Raw genomic sequence first — 24,129 nt, forward strand, 5'->3', positions numbered from 1 at the left:
TTTTTGGATAACGAACATTACAATCAAAGTACTTTTTACTATGTGGTCGGAAGTGTTAATCTTTGAATCATTCGAATTATTCAAGAAAATGAAAAAAAAGCCAATTCACACACACACATAGATAAATAAACTGAGGTGAAAAGAATTCAACAATACCAGATGAAAATGAATCAAATTCTAGACAGAAAAAAAATAAAAATAAAATATGTAAAATGTACAACAATGTATCAGTATTTAAAGAAAATGATTTTTTTTATTCATTTCAATTCATGAATTGGAGAAACAGAAATACAAAGAACAAAAAATGTAGAAAGGGAGATTTATACATGTATTGGATTCTGCAAATTTTATACAACAAATAAAAATGACTTTTAAACAAGAAAAAATAAATAAAAGGAAACAAAAAAAAAAGACAGAGGTAAACCTATAAATGTTTAAATTTAACAAAAACGTTTTAATTATTATTCTTAGATGAACTTTTTTTTTTTAAATTCCATTTAGATGAAAGTGAGGATTAATGGATAAGAAAAGAAAAGTTTTCAAAAATAAAAACTTTCAGTAAAAAAAAAAAAAAAAAAAAAACAACAAAACAAAAAAAAACAACAAAAAAAACATTTTGTGCAGGTTTGAAAAATATAAAAATTTGTTGATTCATAAATATTGATTCATTGATTGATTCATGATGGAATAAATGTTTAACATCTAATGTAATATAGAAATCAACTGTAAATAATATCAATAATGGGAAAGCATATACAGGAGCTATAAAAAAATATTTATTCAGCGATAGATATAGCTATGACATCAAAAAAATATGAAAATAAAAATGCCACTTAATATTGAGAAATATTAAAATTAAAACCTGGTAATATAAATAGAAACTCTAAATTATATTTACAGGCAAAATATTGAATCATAAAAATTAAAGCAAATTATTAAATTAGGATCAATGATGCATAACCAAATATAGATAAACATTTTTGTTATTAAAATCCTAATCAAAGAAATCAACAAAAAATAAATGAAATGAAACATTTAGATTCTAAAATGGCCATATTATTTTAAAACTTTTTATCTGAAAATATTTCACATTAAATAATCATATATGATTAATGTGGAATAAAGTTGTTGGGCTGGCGTAGACATATATATTCAAAATAGCTTCACATAAAAAATTAGTCCATGTTATGAAAGCATAACGATGAGAGTACTCTTCCTAAAGAAGAACAGTAACTCCTACTTCCTTTTTGTACCAATAACAAAAAAAGAAAAATCCAAATCCTGATTACATGACTGTTAGCATAAAATTTAACCAGAAAAAGTTCTTTTATAAAAACAAAACCTAATATGTATACATTAAAAAAAAAAAAAAGTACATAGAAACTAAATTGAAAGTAAAGAATCCGAAGTAATGCAAAACAGGTACAATACATTTATACTTCTGTATGTGTACTTCTGGACAAATAGAAAGGATTTATCATAGTTAATTCAGTATAAAAATATAAAATGAAATCTCAAAAATCCTAAAGCTTTATTAACTCTGGTTTTAAATTCAAAGTAAATTCAGCAGACACATCTCAAAGAGGCAGGACTTTGAAAATACATTTAATGTCTTGAAATATGATGTATATTATTCAAATTCATTTTTATAAAGATAATTTTTATCTTTGATACAAAAATATAAAAGTTGACTGTTTTTGATGCGAGATCCAAGAAAAAAAATATTCACACCAAAAAATGCAGATTTGATGATCATACATTTTAAGTTTTCTGTAAGATGGATTTCATAAATAGATTGGGCTTTATTTTTTGAAGTGATCGGACAAGTCTGATTTTTTTTTTTTTTTTTTTTTTTTTTTTTTAAACAAAAATGAACTTTTGTTTTGTTCTAAGAAAAGTATATTTCTTGAAAAACATTATTTCAGAATTTTGGGGATGTGAATAAATATTTTGTATTATTCAGATTTAAGATTTCTATTCAGTCATGACTAGCAGAACAAACCCTGTGTAACAAAACAAAAAAAAGAAATCAATTCTTGTAGGATGTTTATTCAGTCTATGCAATCAGCAAGGAAAGTGCCATTTTTAAAGAAAACATGACTAAAAGAAAATGCTATTCCAAATAGTGTGTAACATAGTAGTGTGGAGTGACTATCGCGCATCCATTTGTTTGACCGTAGATTGGCAGTTGGGAACAACCAATAAACAGTTCCAAACCAAGTGATAGTTCATTCTAGAGAGTGGTGAAAGACTCCCTAATCAGACAAGTTTCCATAACATGCACCAGATGTCGACAGTAAAAACGTGATTAAGCACCTGAAAACCTGACTGACTGTTCAGTGAGGATTGTCGATCTTAACTGATAACTTCAAGATTCTGTGTTTTATCTTTAAGATAAAACACAGATTCATCGCTTATCAAGACCTAAAGGCCACTCAAGGATAAAGGTTAATAGGTATGCATTAGTTATTGTGATTTTAGCGTAGCAGGCATTAGTGGGAATTTTGTAACTTGGATTACTTAAGGGGACGGTTCAATAAGATTGTTGAAGACAATCAGATTGTAGTCAGCTGGAAAGCAGGCAAACGGAATAGAACTGCTCGCCTGTGGAACTCTAAGAAAGAAGCCTTGTTCATGGAATCTATATTTAGGTGTAGGCACAGATAAAGAGTGTGGGTAATTGTTGATAGTGGTTCTGGCAGGGCGAGTGTTTTTCGTGAAAGTCTGGCGAGGGGAGACCAGAGATCGAAGTTCAGATGAGCACCTGCCATGAAAATAACGATAAAGCAGGGACAGGCTCGATACGTCTCTTCTGTGAGAAAGGGGTTTCAAAGGGCATCCCCAACTAAGCTACAAAGTCTATTTTGTACTCTTTCAAGGCAGGATAGGCTGTTTTTAGCAGCTCCTGCATAGATGTGGCAACAGTACTCCATCGTTGGCCGAACCTGGCTTTTATATAGGTAGAGAATTGCATCAGGAGTGAGATATCTACTGGAGCGGCAGAATGATCCCACCATCTTTCCAGTGACTTTGGCAATTAATTTGATATATGTGTTCCAGTTCAGATCGGGAGTAAAGATCAAGCCCAGAAGCTTGTCAAAACATGAAGTCTCCCCAAGACGATAGCCATTCATTTCAATTGATGGCAGCTGGGCAGCAGAGTGTTGATGATGTAAAGATAGAAGCTTGGTTTTAGATGCATTAAAAGTAACCAGCCACTCCTTTCCCCATTGTACTACGTGCTAAAGATCAGAGAGAGAGAGAGTCAAAGAGAACTTGGTCGTTTACGTCCTTCGAAGTGCTTCCATAGATGGTAGTGTCGTCAGCATAAATGTCTACGAATGATCTAAGGATGTGGTCTGGAAGATCATTGATGTAGATCAGGAAGAGAGTCGGACCCAGGATGGACCCCTGAGGGACTCCAGCATTAATACAGAGCCTCTGATTTCTGCCCATCAACCACTACTCTTAAGAACCTATCAGAGAATGATTTAATAATACTGGAGATCTTGTGAAGTAGGCCTTTATGCCATACCTTATCAAAGGCCTTTGATATGTCAAGAGCAATTGCCCTAAAGATGAAGCCTCCATCGAGGGATTCAACAATCCTATGAGATATAACTGTAAGTACGTCTGGTGCAGATCTAGCAGAACGAAAACCATATTGCATGTCACTAAGAAGGTTATTTTTGCTGAGATGGTTGACTTCCTTGTTTAGCACAGATTCCAGCAGCTTACTCATGATGCATAGGAGACTTATTGGTCTGTACTGAGAGGGAGATGAGCGATCACTTGAGTTCTTAAATACAGGGCATACTGATGAGACTTTCCAAGGTGTTGGGAAGCATTTCTCCTTAAGACAACGCTTAAATAACTTGGTAAGTATGACCGCTAGTTCCAGTTGAAGCCTTTTGAGCACTATGACTGGAATGCCGTCAGGTCCAGTTGCTTTACTGGAATCAAGGTTTTTGATTAGCTTGGCAACATCATGTACAGATATTTGTATATCACTTAGCATGTTTTCTGATATACAAGGGAATACTGGGGGTTGGCGGCCTTTGTCGTAAAGGGTAGAATTAGCTGCAAAGTTTTTGGCAAAGAGATTGGCTTTGTCTGATGCTGACGATATTAACTCAGGTTCATTGATGATAGTTGGGATAGAGCTCACACTTCTGTTGAGGATTCTGTTTGCTATTTGCCAGAACTGATGGGAACCAAGTCGCTGCTCAGCTACCTTGGACTTGACAGACTAAGCATATAACTCTCTTGTCTTCTTTATTACTTTTTTACAATGGTTGCTGAAGGCGGCTTTAGTCTCAGTACATCTATTATGTTGGAAGTAATGGAAAAAATGATTTCTGTGCACAATGGTAGCAGCACAATCTGGGGACAACCACGACTGGCTGTTAGGTTTTTGCTGGAACTTTTTCGAGGGTATGAAACTGTCTATGCCTACAGTTAACCATTCCGTCAGGTCAGCTGCCCAATCTGCAGGTGCAGAACTTCATATATTCACTTAAAGAATTACAATTTGTACTTTGTAATTTCATTTTTTCTTCTCTAATTGTTTAATTATATTCATTTAAGAATTGGAAATTGTAATTTGTAATTTCATTTAATAAAAGCAAAAAGCCATAATAGTAGCCAGACACTTCATGTTTGTTAAGTTAAATTAACAGTCATTATGTTAATGTTGAGAAAACATTTCCAAATATTCTTCAGCTGAAAATCTTATAAAGTAGACCTTTATGCCAAACAATCAAAGGCCTCTGATGTTATGAGTTATTGCCCTTAAGAAACCTTTGTCAATAGATTCACTGATCCCATATGAAATTACAGTCAGTCCATCAGTTATAGATCTTGCAGGATGGAAACTATATTGCTTGTCACTGAGTAGGTTATTTTTGCTGAGGTGGTTAACAATTTATTCAATATGGATTCAAGCAACTTACTCATGACACACACAGAAGACCGATCTCCAGCATTTTAAAAAACCAAGCAGACTAATAAGGTTTTCCAAGATATTCAGAAGCATTTCTCCTTTAGGCATCGATTGAACAGTTTTGCAAGAAAGGGTGCTAGTTCCAGTTGCAGCTTTTTAGGTGCTATAACTTGAATATTGTTAAGACCAATTGCTTTGCTAGCATTAAGATTCTTTATGAGTGTGGCAATATCATGAACAGATATGTCAATGTCAGATTATCTTCGGTCTTGAGAGGAAATTCAGGAGGTAGGACACCCTGATCACATAGAGTTCAGTTTGCTGCAAAGTTCTTGGCAAAGAGTTTGACTGTCAGATGCTGACAAAAATCATCTCAAGCACATTTTATAATGTAGTATATAAGAAACAGTAGTTGGCATATTCGCAGCATTACTCTTGGTAAGTGGTATATCTTATAGCAGAAACGTGCAATAGAGCAGCTATGTTTACCTGGAACAAAGAATTTCCATCTTTGTTTTATAAAGACAGAATATGATTTTGTATGGAAAAAAATTGCCAACTCATTACTTGCAGAAAATGACTTTGCAGATTGTGTATTTATTATTACAGAGCCAATTCTCCATCGAATATGATATTGTACCTAATATATAGTACTGGTTTCAAAAGATTAAAAAAAAAACTTTGGTGTCATCAGCTATAATCTAAATATTTAGCGCTACAGCAATGTTCCCTACCATTGGAGCTATGAACATATATTAAGATTAAAAATTAAACTCCTTCAAACTATGAATGAATTTCTGTATGTTAATCATCCATCCAAACAAAGATTTTACTCATAAACCATTCTTGGTGTATAATTAGTATTTCCTGTAAATCAGTGTTATGTGAACAATAGTTTAAGAATTTATTCGTTAAATATTTTCAGATGCACACACACATCTGTTTTAATTAAGTAAAAAATTGATTTCTAATTTTGCAGAGGTTTATTCATATTTTCAAACACACAATTTGAGAAAGTCAATTTTACTTACATTTGCTTCTGTCATTCGTTTCATTCGAATATATCTTAAATCTTGTGAATGCATCAAGTGGAGTTGCTCATCAGAGAAAGACACTTCATCCTCTTGTGGTTGATGCAATCCATCCTAGAAAGGAAATTTTGTAAAATTAGGGTAAAAAAATTGATCATTAATTTTTTTAGTGGAAAATCAACATTGGGTTTGCTTCATAATATATCAATCCTTTCAATTCAGTAATGAAATAATATTTGAATTCTTTGGACTAGTGTTCTTACGTTGAGTATTATTTTCACATTTTAGTCAAAATAACCTGATCTTAAGATGTATCTTGTTGAACTCTAGAATCTTTCTGTTAGAAATCTGCATGGAATTTTAAATGGAATCCATTATTTAATCCACGGGGGTAGCTGCAACTGTATTTTTTAGCGTAGCCCACACTGATGATTCAACCTTCCACCTCCAGAAAAGTGCAACTTTACAACAGAATTTTACCATGTAAATTATCCACTATGTCACATGTTCTTGCGGACATACAGCATAACGAATAAAGTACTTGGTAAATATCAGTAGTAAAGAGCACTACTAAAACCACCCTTTCTGAATTTCTTGCACCTCTGCTCCCTAACTTGAAGAGAAGCTAAAAGTAGCAATACACACACAGACGATAAAACGCTTTAGATAATTACAGATTTCAAGGGGGTTTTGTAAAATTGTCATATTTTAAAAACCAAAGCATCTTAAATCCTCAAAATACCACCATTTTGTTCGAAAATAAATATACTTTCAAAGAAATGAATAAATAATAATGTACATATAATGTACAAATAAAGTGTTAAAAATGTTAACTTCATAAAACAGCGTTTTCGGTAAGATTTTGTAGTGACCCTCCCGATTTGTAAACGGTTGTATTAGGTTTCTTCTAAGAATTTCGTCATGAAATTTGGAAATTAACTAGAAGAGATATTACTTTTAATAGATTCGGTTGTCCGAAATTCTTTTGACAGCTCATTTTTTTGTTGTGTTAAAAAAAAAAAAAAAAAAAAAAAAAAAAAAAAAACAAGACTTCAACATGAGGAGTTTGGAAAATTTGGAAAAAAAATTTCTTTGGACACCCACTGTTAAATAAATCAATCTTTTTATTACATTTATCCGTTAAAAATAAAAATGTAACCGGCTTTATCTTGTGGTACTGAGCAATTTAAAATCATGATAGCTGGAAAAAATCGTTCTATTTTTAAAAAGTATATAAAAACGATCTGTAGAATCAGCAGCAGCTACTATCGCTGATATTAATTTACTGTAAACAAACATTTTTTGTTTTGTTTTTTATTCCAGAACAAATTAAAAATGAAAATATGAATATAAAAAAAAATGTTCTTACATTTTTAGTAAGAGCTCATTATCAGAATATATAATTTTAGAGTGTTATTTTTGGTCAAATCTAAAAAATATAGTTGAACAACAAATATGTAACGCGTGCACTTCTATACCTTACAGTAGTTTTTAATGGTGAATTAAACAGGGTTTTGTTTAAAAAAAGAAAGAAAGAAAAGAAAAAAAAAAAAAAACGAAAATGTGAAATGTGATTTTTTTGTTTCACATGTGCGAGCAGTATCCCGCCCTCCCAATATATTTTTGTTTGCGTCTTTTTTTTTTTTACAATTTTTTTTCAGCGAATTATAATCGAATGGACAATTACATATATATAAAAAAAATTAATTAAAAAAAAAAATCAATATTTAAATATTTATAGGTGTTCAGTTTCTAGCTAAGTTCCTATTTACTTGCCTCCCCACAAGGACAGTTAGACACAAGGTCAGTTTTTAATGCGAGGAAAATTCAGATTCCCAAAAAGGGTCAATCTGGATAGAAACAAACATAAAAATTGTCACAACTTAAAACTTTTTATATCACATATAAATCATAATATCTCTGAGTTAACAAAGGATCTCGCCTGTATTTAATTTGCTCGACTTTGGGAAGATAAATATTCAACAGTTTTTGCTCGCCGTATGTGGATTAGGCTTTTTCCTATAATAAAAGCGACACTAATTCTGGTGTCGTGTCGTCAACAAAAACCGTCCTCTCGTGACGACGACCGGTTCTACGCATGCGTCAGATGACGTCATGACCTGGTTTACTTTAAATACTTGAAAAACTGACTAAATTTCATGTACGTCACGTTAGCTCAGTTGGTTAGCGCGTTGGTTCGTTATCTAAACGTTTTGGGTTAAAATCATGGTGTGAGATGTCCTTTTTTTTTTTTTTTTTTTTTTTTAAATTTTAAATATTGAACCAGTGTTATTTAAGCCATTTTTATCGTAACGTTCATTTTTCTGTTTTTTTTTTTTTTTTTTTTTTTTTTTTTTTTTTTTTTTTTACTTCGCTTATCCACCACACACCAAAAACACCCGGGTATCCAGATTTTTTAAATTTTAATATCGAAACAGGCTTATTTAGGCCATTTTTCACTTGTTCGTTTTTCTGTTTTCTTTTTTCGATTTTAACATCGTTCGTTTGCCGTACGTTAGTTTTTTTTTTCGATGTTTTGATTACCCCCCGCCCCCGCTTAAGTTTTAACGTCCGTTTTTGTTTTCTTTTTTACTTCGCTTATAACAAACAAACCTGGTCATTGACCTCATTTGCTGAATAGCTATCGCTTACGTCGCCGTCGTAACGCTCGACGACTTCCGTGCGCGCACCTGTCAATTTGGTTCTTACTTGAATAAATTCAAATCTTTCAGTAACTCATTCTGGCTGGCCGATTTTATTTTCAAACTTCGCCTCAGGGCTTAGGGTTCGATCCTACCAACTTTTACCCCCCCCCCCCCGGTTTCTTTTTTTATTTAAAAGCACACACACCTCCAAACACCCGGGCAATGCCAGGTACACCCGCTAGTCTATATATATAAAAGTGAAAATGTGTGTATGTTTGTATGTATGTATGTGTGTTTGTATGTCTTGCAAAAACTTTCGACACGGGGTCACGGATTTTCACGAGATTGGTATCATTTTAAACTTCCAACCTTCGCCCGACAAATATCGAAAAATTGGCCAAAAACATTAATTTCTTCACCCTAAAATCATCAGTTTTCTACAGGGAGGGGTCAGCAAAAACCGTCCTCTCATGACAAGTTCACTTCTACGCATGCACAAATGACGTCGGGACATGATTTACTTTAAATATAAAAAAAACGATAAAATTTCGTCGCCGTCGTCTTAGCTCAGTGCTTAGAGGGCGGGGTCATTATCTAAAGGTTTTGGGTTCGAATCGTGGTGTGAGATGTCTTATTTTTTTTTTTGATTTTTTTAAATTTTAATATTGAAACAGTGTTGGTTTTTATTTTTCTGATTTTTTAAAGTTTTAACGTTCGTTTTTCTGTTTTCTTTTTCCATCACATTCGCATTTTCTTTTTTTGTTTTTCCCATTTTTACATTTAACATCGTTCATTTGCCTTACGTTAGTTTTTTTGGGTGTTTTTTCGATTTTTTTAAGTTTTAATTTTTTTTAATATTTAAAAATATTTACTTCGCTTATTCTTATGTTTTGATTACCCCCCCCCTGCCCGAGCACACACACCTCTAAACACCCGGGCCATGCCGGGTACCCCCCGCTAGTACATATATAAAAGCGAAAATGTGAAAATGTGTGTATGTATGCGTGTGTGTGTGTGTGTGTGTGTGCACCTTTTCTGTATGTCCACAAAAGGCTTTTTTCAACGGGCTTCTCGGTCGGCTCACTCCTTAAAACTTTTTATACGCTGTCTAGATGATAATATGTACGACTTAATATGTACGACTTAACGGGGTTCGCACATGTATTTAATTTGCACGACTTTTAAACGCTATTTTTTCTAGATTTTTAGATTGCCGCGTGACCTTCATGACAAAATGGCTTCTATGCATGCGTCAACACGCGCAAAAGACATACCTTGAATTCGTTTAAATATAAAAACCGACAAAAAAAAAAAAAAAAAAAATTCCTATCCTTTTCTCTCTGTCGTTCCCTCTCATTCTTGCTCAAACCAAGTATGCTGACCTGTTCCACAAACCCCAAAACTTCAACATGAAACATCCCAAAAACAAAAATTCGAATAAACCTAGAACCCCATCTTCCAACGTAGACCCCTAGAGGTTGAAACCCAATTACAGGAGACGAAACCGGACATATTCTTTCTAAGCGAAACTGGAATAGGGCCGACCACTTCCCTAGATAAATTCATAATTAACGGATACTCTAACTTAACATCGAAATCTGACTCCCAAGATCGCCATGGGCATGGAATATGTGCCTATATTAAAGATGGCTTCCCGTGTGACAGGGATATCTCGAGAGAAGACCCTAATTTACCTTATATGTGCCTCCGGGTTGCACTAGCTTACACCACTGCATTTGTATTTGCCCTCTATCGCCCCCACAACAGCGGAGTTACTATATTTAAGAGTATACCAGAGAAAATAGGCCACATCCTGTCTGCACATACCTTGGCTTACAATCACATTTGTGGTGATTTCAATGTCCATAACGTGGAATGGCTGACCCACTCAAATAAGACAGATGACGAGGGGAGGTTCTGTCATGACTTTGCCATTGTCTATGACCTCACTCAGATTGTTCGCGAGCCCACCCGAGTGCCAGATACTACCGGTCAGTTTGCAAGCCTTCTAGACCTTTTCCTCTCAACCTTTCCTGAGCTATGTTCATGCAATGTTCTTTCTCCTCTAGGATCCTCCGACCACTCCGTTGTATCAGTTAAGATAAAAATGAAATGTAATAAGTCCCCAGACGTACCCCTCCACTGTACTGTATACAGATACTCCATGGCTGACTGGGATAGCTTCCGTATATTCATATCTGATCTACCGCTGCATTCCATGTTTAAAAAGGATGTGTCCTCTATAGTATCAGACCTAACCGAATGGTTAATTGTAGGCATAGACAGATTCATACCATCTAAAAAATTCCAACAAAAACCTAACAGCCAGCCATGGTTTTCCCCAGAATGTGCTGCTGGCATCGTGCACATAAATCACTTTTACCATAGCTACCAACGTAATAGATGCACTGAGACTAAAGCTGCTTTCAGGAACGCCAGCAACCACTGTAAAAGAGTAATAAAAATGCAAGAGAGCTATATGCCCAGTCTGTTAAATCCAAAGTAGCTGATCAGCAGCTTGGTTCCCAACAGTTTTGGCAAATAACTAATAGGATCCTGAACAGAAGTGTGCGTTCTATCCCAACCATTATCAATGCCCCAGAGGTCATCTTGTCAGCATCAGACAAGGCCAAACTATTTGCAAAGAACTTCGCAGCTAATTCTACCCTACGTGACAAAGGCCATCAACTCCCCATATTTCCTCCTATAACACAAAACACTCTAAATATCTGTGCATGAGGTCGCCAAGCTAATCAAGAACCTTGATTCCAGTAAAGCAACTGGCCCTGACGGCATCACAATTATAGTGCTAAAAAAGCTTCAACCTGAACTTTCTCCCGTACTTACAAAACTGTTTAAGCGTTGCCTTAAGGAGATGTGCTTTCCAACACCCTGGAAAACCTCATCAGTTTGCCCTGTATTTAAGAATTCAGGTGATAAGTCCTCTCCCTCTCAGTACAGACCTATAAGTCTCCTGTGTGTGATGAGTAAATTGCTGGAATCCATACTAAATAGAGAAATAGTCAACCACCTCACCTCCTTAGTGACACGCAATATGGTTTCCGTTCTGCAAGATCTACCGCAGATGTGCTAACGGTTATATCTCATAGGATTAGCGAATCGCTCGACAAAGGCTACCTTTCTAGGGCAATTGCACTTGACATATCAAAGGCCTTCGACAAGGTATGGCATAAAGGCCTACTTCACAAGATTTCCAGCTACGGTATAACTGGAAATGTTTTCTCAATCATGAAATCATTTCTCTCTAATAGGCTCATAAGAGTAGTGGTTGATGGACAAAAATCAGAGGCCTGCAGTATTAATGCTGAAGTCCCTCAGGGTCCATCCTGGGCCCAACTCTCTTCCTGATTCTACATCAATGATCTCCCTAAACACATACTTAAATCATTCGTTAACATCTATGCTGATGACACGACCTTCTACGGCAACACATCAAAGGCTGTAAATGACAAAGTTCTCTCTGATTCTCTCTCCTCTGATCTCGAGCATGTAGTTCAGTGGGGGAAGATGTGGCTGGTTACCTTTAATGCATCTAAAACCAAGCTCCTATCTTTACACCAGCAACGCTCTGATCCCCATCTGGCATCAATTGTAATGGATGGCTCTTTTGACAAGCTTCTGGGCTTGACCTTTACTCCTGATCTGAAATGGAACACGTACATCAAGTCTGTTGCCAGGGTCGCTGGAAAGATGGTGGGTTCCTTCTACCGTTCCAGAAGATATCTCACTACTGATGCAATTCTCTATCTATATAAAAGCCAAGTACGTCCAAGGATAGAATACTGCTGCCATATCTGGACAGGAGCGGCTAAAAATAGCCTATCCTGCCTTGACAGAGTACAAAATAGACTTCGTGGCTTAGTGGGGGATACCCTTTTCTCTTCTCTGCAACCTCTCTCCAACAGAAGAGACGTTGCGAGCCTGTCTTTGTTTTACCGTTATTTCCATGGCAAGTACTCGTCTGAGCTCCAATCTCTGGTTCCCCCTCGCCAATCTTTTACGAAAAACACCAGTCTAGCTGAAGCCACTGTCAAATATTTTCCCCACTCTATCTGTGCCTAAATGAAAACGTAGATTCCATGAACACAGCTTCTTTCTTAGAACAGCACGCCAGTGGAACTCTGTTCCGTCTGCCTGTTTCCCACCTGACTACAACTTGGATGTCTTCAAATCCAACATAAACAAATTCCTGATGAACCGCCCCTTTAAGTAAACACTTTATGAAATCTCAACACTAATGTACAACGTACTGTACATGCAATAACCCTTATCCCTGAGTGGCTTCCGGGCCTTGATAAGTGGTGACCTCCTTGTAAAAAAAAACTTACATTCGCCCATGCGTCCATAGCACAATGGATTAAGTGACAGCGCCGTTATCTTAAGATTGCAGGGTCAATCCGAGTTATCCAATATATTTTTTGACTTTTAAATTTTTAATATTGAAACAAGGTTATTTATACGCTTTTTTATTTTTAGCTTTACCGAAAGGTTTACATTCGCTTGCTATTTTTTTACATTCGTTTTCCCGATTTTTTAAGAAGTTTAAACAGGGTTATTACTTTGCTTATTCTTTATCCCCCCCTACACACACACCTCCAAACACCCGAGCAACCAGTTTTGTTAGTGACGTCACTTGTTTTAAATGAAATTTATTTTTGTTTATTTGTCATCGTAATTCTTGTTAAGTTTCACATCCCTTAAAAATTATGACAAACAAAAATAAATTTCATAATTAAAAGTAATTTGATGTCCAAAATCTAAGGCATAACATTTTCAAAGACCATTAATTATGACCCACTAACCGTAAATATGGGGGTCAAACACCTTAAGAAAAAAAAAAGCTTAATCCTACCTCTAACCCTAAGTAGGACTGGCAAGCCTCCTCCTCTTAAAACCTTTAGCCCTAACAATAACGCTAAGTCTACTAGCAAGCTCCTCACCAAACAAAATTCCTTGGTAAGCTAAGTGTCTAAAAGAAAAAAAATCCTTCCTTAAAAAGTGCACCATTTATCACCCATAAAAACAATAAATCAGTCAACCGTCCTAAAACGCTAGAATGGTCTCGAAATGGTGAATTATTTTACATTAAATTTATGTGAAACCAACCTCCACTCTAAATCCTAAAATTGTTTGTTTAGTTTCTATCAAGTCTTCAGGGTGTTCACACATAATTTTCCTTAGCTCTATCATTAACCTAAAGTCAGAGTGGCAACTTCCCCCCCCCCAAAAAAAGAAAAAAAAACTTGTCTATAAATAAAATTCAAAACAAAAATCATGATTGTGAACGGATTCTGTTTTCGTCATTGCAATGTAACTCACCATATATTACACACAACAGTTACATGATGTATTGTATACATATTTCTGTTTACATATTTACTTTAACAGTGTTCAAGGAGCAGATCTTAGTAGTGACTGATGGCAAGTAAGCTAGAAAGAAACATCAAGTAAATTGCAAAAAGTTAACTTATCTTTTATATGCAAATATTTGTTCCCCCCCTCCACTTAAATCAGAACCTAATGCTTCCATCACAACATTAAAGGAATTTGTGTTTACACTTTGCTCATTAATGTTTTAAAGTATATATCTCTAAATTCTATGGCAATATTAAAGAGTTCTTCAGAGATTAATGAATAAAACTCTACAATGTTGAATTTTACGAAAGTGCATTTATTTTTACCATTGCTAGGATTTAATCAAGCAATTGTTTGTATAAACCATTGGTTTAATTTGAGACTTATCTTCTTGCTAATTCTGGTGACAATTGTTTTACCAATTCTTCCTATTTTGGGTCTAGTTGGGTTAATTGATGGTTGGCTTATTGAAATCAATTTTATGATCATTTAATGTATGCTTTTTGGGGGATTTTAATTTGCTATCATAATTTTAAGTTTATCTGTAACTATCATTGCTTGGATTAAATTGTGGGGATAGCATCTATACATTGTATTAAGTAGTGTTTACTTTAATGTTCTCAGACATATCTAAGTCATCGAGCTATTCACATATGTTAATACTCTTAAACACTTATTAAAAGATAGGCATTGCATAACAAATGTACAAAAATTCTTTACTTACATTTTATTAAAAAAAGAAAAAGGGAATATATTCTTTGATTTCATATAATTTAAAATAATTGAGAGAGAGGATAGACTTGAAACTACACTCATAATAAAAATCAGATTTACATATTTGAAGTTTTGGATCAAGTAAAGATTAGATACCCTGTAGAGAAGACAAAGATTGAACATTTCAAGTGGCACCGGTTGTTGAACCTTGACATTGCCGGTGTTTGTTAGTAAACACATCAAATAGCAAGCATGATTAAAAAAAAAATATATATATTTACAAAACTTTAAGATTTAAAAGCAAAAATATATATTTACAAAACATTTTCTTTAATATTAAATATTTACAAAACTTTTCAGAATTAAAAAAAAGCAACTTTTTTATTTACACAAAACTTTTTGTGTAACAAAACGAACGTAAATTTATTAAAATAAATGGGTGTTTTTCTGAGTGCGTTTTTTAATATATTTACAGAACTTTAATAAAACTAATAATAATTATAATAAAAAAAAAGTAAAAAGAATGAACTATATTAATTTCAAAATATTAGAAACGGAAAATTTCGGACGCTAAACTTACTTGCACTTAATTTGTCTTTATGGAGAATTAAGCAAATAGCAAGTTTTTTTTGTTTTTTTTTAAAATAAAAATGAAAATTATAAAAAGGTTTGTATCTTGTGATACTACACTTCATCTTTATAAAAATAAAAGTTATAAAAGAGATGTGAATGAAAATTTAAAAAATCTTGATTGTGTATACTTGTGATTTTATTATGCATAAATTACCTCGGTCTAGAAGGATTTCTCCACTATATTTTTTCCTTTCAAATCTTTAAAAGATTTGTAAATATATATTTTTTTTTTAATCTTGCTCGCGAACATGTTTGCTATTTGATGTGTTTACAAACAACCAACGGCAATGTTAAGGTCGAACCGGTGCCACTTGAAATGTTCGACAATCTTTGTTTCTGTTACAGGGGTATCTAATCTTTACTTGATCCAAAGTTTTAAGAGAGCTATGTTCACAAAGGTTGGGTCACAGAGGATAATATAGATTAGGAACCACTACATTGCTTTCCCCAGAAAATTTTGTATGTATGATATAAATTACATCAAAATAGAATATATATGAAATCTTAAAGGAGGTTTGGTTCCCATAGTCTCCATAGGGGCACACATAGATTCATTAATACTTTCATTGTCTGGTAATATATGAAAATTTAACGTAAAATGATCTCAGTCAAGCTTTTAAGAACAATTAACCAAAATTTTGTTTTTTGGGAGATAAATTCGGTGCATGTATTTTTTCTAAGGTGAAAGATTTTTTCATGGTGAAAGGTTAGTAAAAAAAAAAAAAAAAAAAAAAAAAAAAAAAATACTTACCCTACCACTAATTTTAAGTACTTGCCCCTGCACATCTGTTAGAACACTGTACTTACAAAAGATTGCGAGTTAGAATCACATCCAGTGCAAAATTGTTTTAACACTGATTTTATCCAAAAATGAATGTAAAAATAAAGGTTAAACTGAATAATCTGCATAACATTCTAATTTGAAATCTCTTTCTGTAATCTATGTCATTTATAGACTAGCTGGACGCCTGGCATTGCTCAATCATATGATATGCTTAAACATGATATTTTAATTTATTGTGTATGTATTATTATAGAATCAATCCTCTATTGAATATTATATATTAGGAGGAATTATTTGCCGTGTGGTCTAATTCGCAAAAAAAAAAAAAATAAAAAAATAATGATAATGTAGTTCATCAAATTCTGTGTGTTTACAATATCACATCAGCTGATATTTGGAAACTCACTTCTGATTAATGTTTAGTTCTAAAATATGCAAACAAAGAATTGATTTGCAGTGATTTGAAATGGTACCTCTTTTGGTGTAAATTAAATTCATTAATGAGAAAAAATTAAAATAAAATGGTGAGGTACACCTGGGCTTGAACATGGGATCATTCGATCTGTAGTTGAATGCTCTATCATTGAGCTACACTTCCAGATGTCAACAAATCTTTTTTTTTTTTTCTAAGAAATTATTTGTTGAGATTTTATTATCTCCCTTGACGATGCAACCTAAAATATTCCCCTGTAAAAATTCTTCTGTTATCTACAAGAAATAAAGATTTTAAGGATTGGATTTTTTCAATACTTATCCAATGAATTTCTGTATAAAACATATCTAAGAACACTGTCAGACATAAAAATTATCTTTGTATGAAATTTGCAAAAGATAGGCTCAGCTGTTTCGGAACCTATTAGGGAGGACCTCACACACACATACAAAATGCTTTTTATATAGCAGTAGAGATATCAGGAGATATATATATTTTATATAGCAGTAGAGACATCAGAAGATATATATATATATATATATATTTTATATAGCAGTAGAGACATCAGAAGATATATATATATTTTATATAGCAGTAGAGATATCAGAAGATATATATATATATATATATTTTATATAGCAGTAGAGATATCAGAAGATATATATATATATATATATTTTATATAGCAGTAGAGATATCAGAAGATATATATATATATTATGTAGCAGTAGAGATATCATTATCCTGGGAAATGCCAGGTATCCCTGCTGGTTTATTCATAGTTTGTCAGTTATTTTATTTTAGACTTTAATATTCAATTAATAGAACCAAAATTCAATATGTATTAATGTTAGTTACGGCAAGAAAAGCACACACTCTTGTCTCAAATACAGAGATAAATTATAGCTAGTGAAGACAAAATTTCTTAGATCAGGGTCAGAGGCATTAAATTAAGAGAAAATCTGAAGCCGAGCATTTCAACTCCAAGCTCCTCAGCTAAAAACAAAGATAAGATTGAAAAGTTTGGGCACAATAAATTACCGTCTAATTTCATCATCTCCTTCAGTTAGTTTTTCGCAGATTTTTAGCCTTTTATGGTTAACTATTGGAAATTCATTTTCTTCCCTTGATATCATCTCTTATCAAAGAAACTCAGACATTTTATTCAGGATGAAAGATGTTAATAAAAAAAAAAAAAAAAAAAAAAAAGGGAGGAGGGAGCGAAAATCTATTATGCATCTTGAAAGAAAAAGCGGTCGGTTGAACTTTGTGGCGTATCTACTTCCATTTTTATAATAGACTCCGTTAATTCTAGGAACTTATAAAAAGATTCATTTATTTATTCATGCCTTCATAAAATCTCTAATAATACTGCAGGAAAAAAAATATATACATAAAAAGTTAAATAAAATGTTTTTAATTAAATTAAAAAATTGTTTTGTTTATTTTCTTTCCTTATATCAGTATAACTTCTGGAAAAGTTGATTAAAATAATTTCATTTTTTTTTCTTTCAAGAAAAAAAAAAAAAAAGAAAAATCCTAAGAAAGTTTTTGCAGAGTTGATTAATTTTTGAATTTCTTCTTTTAACTCATCAGAACGTGTTTTTTTTCCTTTGACTTGTTTTAAAGTCATTCATAGTTGATGTTTTTGTCTAGAATTTAATTTTCGCTGATGAAAACTCAATTTCAAATCTTATTTCCTTAGCCATGAATATGTAAAAGAAAAAAAAAATCAATGGACATTTCCATTGTTTTTAATTTCTTTCAAATCAGACAAAGATTAGTCTTAATTTAAAAAAAAAAAAAAAAAAAAAAAATACCTGTCAGGCATTGCTGGAAAGTATTTTATTTTTTTTTAAATCTTAAAAATGAATACATGTGTGAAATTGTCACACTTTTTTTTTTTAATATAGGTAAATAAAAAGATTGTGAATAAATTATATTTTAAATGCGATTTATTTCAAAAGGTATTGCACTGTCATTACAATATTTATAAAGGAATAATTCACAAATTACATAGATGAAAGAATAAAACGAATGCATACACAAAGTTGTAAGATATATTTCTTTATAGAATAACTCTTGATGAGAAAAAGGGTTTTACCACATCACATTTGGGTTAACGTCATTTTCGACTAACATGTACCAATGCTTATTTGCAAGTACCACACACAAGTAGAATTGTATCAGACTTCTTTTCCACAAACTGAGCAGGAAAACTTTCCTCTTCCAAAGGGAATTTCCAACAACCACTGAGCATTTCGGTCTTGCTATAACATTCACAAACCTTTACTTTCCATAACCTTCTCAAATGGAATCCATGCATCTATGTGAGACAGCAATGGAAATACTGGACATGACTAAATGACATTCAAAAGACTAGATTTCAGGCAGAACTACTGAACTGGCGGATAAAACAAAAAAAAACTTGTGGTGACACTCCAAGAAATCAACTACTAATCCTGAATGGCATTCAATTGCTGCCGATAAGGAATGAGCAGAATCAATTGGTGGCACAAACTCTACAAAACTTAAAATCATGCATGGGGAAGAACTCTGCTATCAGTAAAATGATCATCACCCTGACTGGCGATGTTATCACAGTCTTTGACGATCATTGGAAAGGTTATTTTGTGACCTTACTCAACCATGACCTTAAGTGCTGGTTCATGTCCACTGATGTTTATGTATGAGCATCACAGATGCTTTCACCGTTGATGAAATAAGCAGTATGATTTCTAACATCAGTCTCATTGGTATCACATTGACCATCTTCGTGTCCATACTGCGGAGAAGATTACAACTTGAACATGACCAATGTTGGTTCAGCCTGGAAGCGGCCGCACAAATCGAGTTTTCACTTAACTAAGAATCCTTGAACTATGCTGGTGCTTTGCGGACTTTGATGCAGCATTTAATTGTGAACCAAAGTGCAGTATGCGAGATAATGCATGCAGATTAATTTTCACCACAGCTGCTTAACCTATATCGCTCCACATGCACAAAATTTGCTGTTATAGCCGGAAATATGAGTTCTTTGATGTCCACTTCGAAGTGAGACAGGATTTGTGTTCTTTTGTGTACACTATTTGTCTATGCCATAAACTGAATCACCTGTAACACACTTGCAGATTTTTGATGTCTCTGTTGGCCATAACTTTGTCCTGATTGACCCAAACATAGCGATTCACAGAGAAACTTTGCTTGACATCCAATCAGTCAGACAAAATGCAACACTGCATCCAAGAATGTTATGAAGGTGAATGCCACGAAAACGAAAATTATCTCTGCTGGATTCCTACTTTCTGAAAAAAATCATGATTCTTCTTAATAGAGAAATCCTAGAGGAGTCTGGTCACTTTAAGCACATGGGCTCAATTCTTATCACCATTGGTCATAACTACAATGATGACATTTGAATTAACAATGCCTGGCACACTTTCAATAACCTACAACTGTCTGTGGTCTTGATGCATAATTACAATAACCACAAATCTGGACCTATCAAACACTTGTTTGGACAATTCTTCTCTATAGTTGTGAAATTTGGTCGATGAGAACTGCGGCTCTCAAAAGGCTAGAAATGTTTAGAAATTATTTGCTATGACAATAGGGAAAGACCTATTGACAGCCCCGGAAAAATGGGTGACAAAGTGGAAAAATGGATGACAAAGTGGAAAAATGGGTGACAAAGTGGAAAAATGGGTGACAAAGTGGAAAAATGGGTGACAAAGTGGAAAAATGGGTGACAAAGTGGAAAAATGGGTGACAAAGTGGAAAAATGGATGACAAAGTGGAAAAATGGATGACAAAGTGGAAAAATGGATGACAAAGTGGAAAAATGGATGACAAAGTGGAAAAATGGATGACAAAGTGGAAAAATGGATGACAAAGTGGAAAAATGGATGACAAAGTGGAAAAATGGGTGACAAAGTGGAAAAATGGGTGACAAAGTGGAAAAATGGATGACAAAGTGGAAAAATGGATGACAAAGTGGAAAGATGGATGACAAAGTGGAAAGATGGATGACAAAGTGGAAAAATGGATGACAAAGTGGAAAAATGGATGACAAAGTGGAAAAATGGGTGACAAAGTGGAAAAATGGGTGACAAAGTGGAAAGATGGGTGACAAAGTGGAAAGATGGATGACAAAGTGGAAAAATGGATGACAAAGTGGAAAGATGGGTGACAAAGTGGAAAAATGGATGACAAAGTGGAAAAATGGATGACAAAGTGGAAAAATGGATGACAAAGTGGAAAAAATGGATGACAAAGTGGAAAGATGGGTGACAAAGTGGAAAAATGGATGACAAAGTGGAAAAATGGATGACAAAGTGGAAAAATGGATGACAAAGTGGAAAAATGGGTGACAAAGTGGAAAAATGGGTGACAAAGTGGAAAAATGGGTTACAAAGTGGAAAAATGGATGACAAAGTGGAAAAATGCTGGACATGTGCGATACCACCATGACAAAACGGAAAGATGTTTGACAGTGCAACAGAGCACCCATCGATTAATAAAGATGTTTGACAGTGCAACAGAGCACCCATCGAATAATAAAGATGTTTGACAGTGCAACAGAGCACCCATCGATTAATAAAGATGTTTGACAATGCAACAGAGCACCCATCGATTAATAAAGATGTTTGACAGTGCAACAGAGCACCCATCGATTAATAAAGATTTGCAGCTCATGATCCTGGAATTTATTCGCAACAAGTCAAAGCAAAGAAACAGGCCCTTGGAATCTGCGAGAATGAAGGGAGAATAACAGATCCACAACGATTGATAACGTAACATGATATGATAACATGGTAATATGATAACATGGTAACATGATATGATAACATGGTAATATGATAACATGATATGATAACATGGTAATATGATAACATGGTAACATGATAACATGGCAACATGATAACATGGCAACATGACATGGTAACATCATGACATGGCAACATGGCATGACAACATAACATGATAACATGGTTGCATGGTAACATAACATGATAACATGATAACATAACATGGTAGCATAACATAACAACATGGTAACATAACATGATAACATGGTAACATAACATGATAACATGGTATGATAACATGATAACATGGTAACATAACATGATAACATGGTAACATAACATGGTAACATGGTAACATAACATGGTAACATAACATAGTAACATAACATGGTAACATAACATGGTAACATAACATGGTAACATAACATAACATGATAACATGGTCACATGATAACATGGTAACATGGTCACATGATAACATGGTAACATGATAACATGATAACATGATAACATGGTAACATGATAACATGATAACATGGTAACATGATAACATGGTAACATGATAACATGGTAACATGATAACATATGATAACATATGATAACATGACATGATAACATGGTAACATGACAACCTGGTAACATGACATGATAACATAACATGGTAACATGATAACATAACATGGTAACATGATAACATAACATGGTAACATGATAACATAACATGGTAACATGATAACATAACATGGTAACATGATAACATAACATGGTAACATGATAACATGGTAACATGATAACATAACATGATAACATAACATGGTAACATAACATGGTAACATAACATGGTAACATAACATGATAACGTGGTAACATAACATGATAACGTGGTAACATAACATGATAACGTGGGTACATAACATGATAACATGGTAACATAACATGGTAACATAACATAGTAACATAACATGGTAACATAACATAACATGGTAACATAACATAACATGGTAACATAACATAACATGGTAACATAACATAACATGGTAACATAACATGGTAACATAACATAACATGGTAACATAACATGATAACATGGTAACATGATATGATAACATGATAACATAAGATAACATGACATAACATGGTAACATAACATGGTAACATAACATGGTAACATAACATGGTAACATAACATGGTAACATAACATGGTAACATGGTAACATAACATGATAACATGGTAACATAACATGATAACATGGTAACATAACATGATAACATGGTAACATAACATGATAACATGGTAACATAACATGATAACATGGTAACATAACATGATAACATGGTAACATAACATGACAACATGGTAACATAACATGACAACATGGTAACATAACATGACAACATGGTAACATAACATGACAACATGGTAACATAACATGACAACATGGTAACATAACATGACAACATGTAACATAACATGACAACATGGTAACATAACATGACAACATGTAACATAACATGACAACATGGTAACATAACATGATAACATAACACCATAACACGGTAACATGATAACACGGTAACATGATAACACGGTAACATGATAACACGGTAACATGATAACACGGTAACATGATAACACGATAACCCGGTAACACGGAACTGGGCAAGGATAACTGAAAATGGAAACTGAAATGCTGTGGCAAGGAATTTGATGTGGCTAAAGGCTTACGAATCCATCAAAGAAAAAAGTGCAAAAAGAAAGTATCTCAACAATGCAGGTCAAATGACCATGAGATGTGTAGCCAAAATCTCCAGGACACACCAAAGAGAGGAAAAGCCTACAGTTGAGACAGAAAAGCAAGAATGGAAACATTCAGACAAGAAAGCTAAGATAAATTGGCCAAAACTATGAAACATTTGACATAAAAGTGACAAGGGTAGCACGCTCTAAAGAAAGTAACGTTACAAGCGTATGCTGTATTTTCATGGACATTGGCAATATCACATGCCTAATGTGCTTCAACAAGTCATATCTTTTTTATTTGCTGATTAATTTTTAAAAGAATTACATTGATGAAAAGAATAAGCATTCCAATGATATTAAATTATTTTTCATTTATGCGTTCAATTATTTTATGCTGCAAGTTACAAATGAAAAAAAAAATGGTAAAAAATGACGGCAGTAAAAAGGGGCAACTTTTTTTTCAATGTTTACATTTCATACATTACATTTGGATACATATGCGCGAGGTTAAATTTGATTGGATATGGCTGAAATTTTACAGGCTATATAAATAAAGTCCATCTCTACTGGTGTTTGATTTTGATTTTTACGATCACGGGAAGCAAAGTTAGGACCTAGCAAAGTTTAAGAATATTTCAAAATTGATGCGATAAATCGGTATATCATCCATTTCATATAGATAATAGTTTCAGAATTATTTTCATGTAAATATTTCATAATTATTAATTGTGTGGGGGATTTCTTTAAAATTTTATCTTTTATAGAAATTCAAATTCACTTAACGAGGATTCGCTATCGAGACAACTTTGTAAAAAAACTTTTTCTGCTCTCAAAACAAAAGCAGAAAAATCAATTTCATTTTTTATTCTGAGTTTGTCAATTTAAAAAGAATTATTTTCAAGTTTTTCACATGTACTAAAAGCATTAAAAAACAAAATGTACTAAGTACTTGTTTTTTAGTGGTAAAAAACAAAAATAAAAAGGTACTTGCTACCGTGCTGAAATAACGTTATTTAGAAAT

At 33.4% G+C, this 24,129-nt stretch overlaps 1 protein-coding gene across 3 annotated transcripts in view; it reads right to left on the reverse strand.

Moving 5' to 3' along the window:
* LOC145263171 (putative U3 small nucleolar RNA-associated protein 11) overlaps nucleotides 1-24,129 on the reverse strand; it is a 309,596-nt gene that overhangs the window by 210,659 nt on the left and 74,808 nt on the right. For all 3 annotated transcript variants that reach the window (XM_080120209.1, XM_080120207.1, XM_080120208.1), the window contains exon 4: nucleotides 5,974-6,087. In XM_080120209.1, coding sequence (XP_079976335.1) covers nucleotides 5,974-6,087 — 114 coding nt within the window. The remainder of the gene's footprint in view (nucleotides 1-5,973; nucleotides 6,088-24,129) is intronic.

The sequence above is a fragment of the Euprymna scolopes genome, chromosome 38, assembly GCF_053919585.1.
Source record: "Euprymna scolopes isolate OS-2025 chromosome 38, ASM5391958v1, whole genome shotgun sequence".
Taxonomy (NCBI): Eukaryota; Metazoa; Mollusca; class Cephalopoda; order Sepiida; family Sepiolidae; genus Euprymna; species Euprymna scolopes.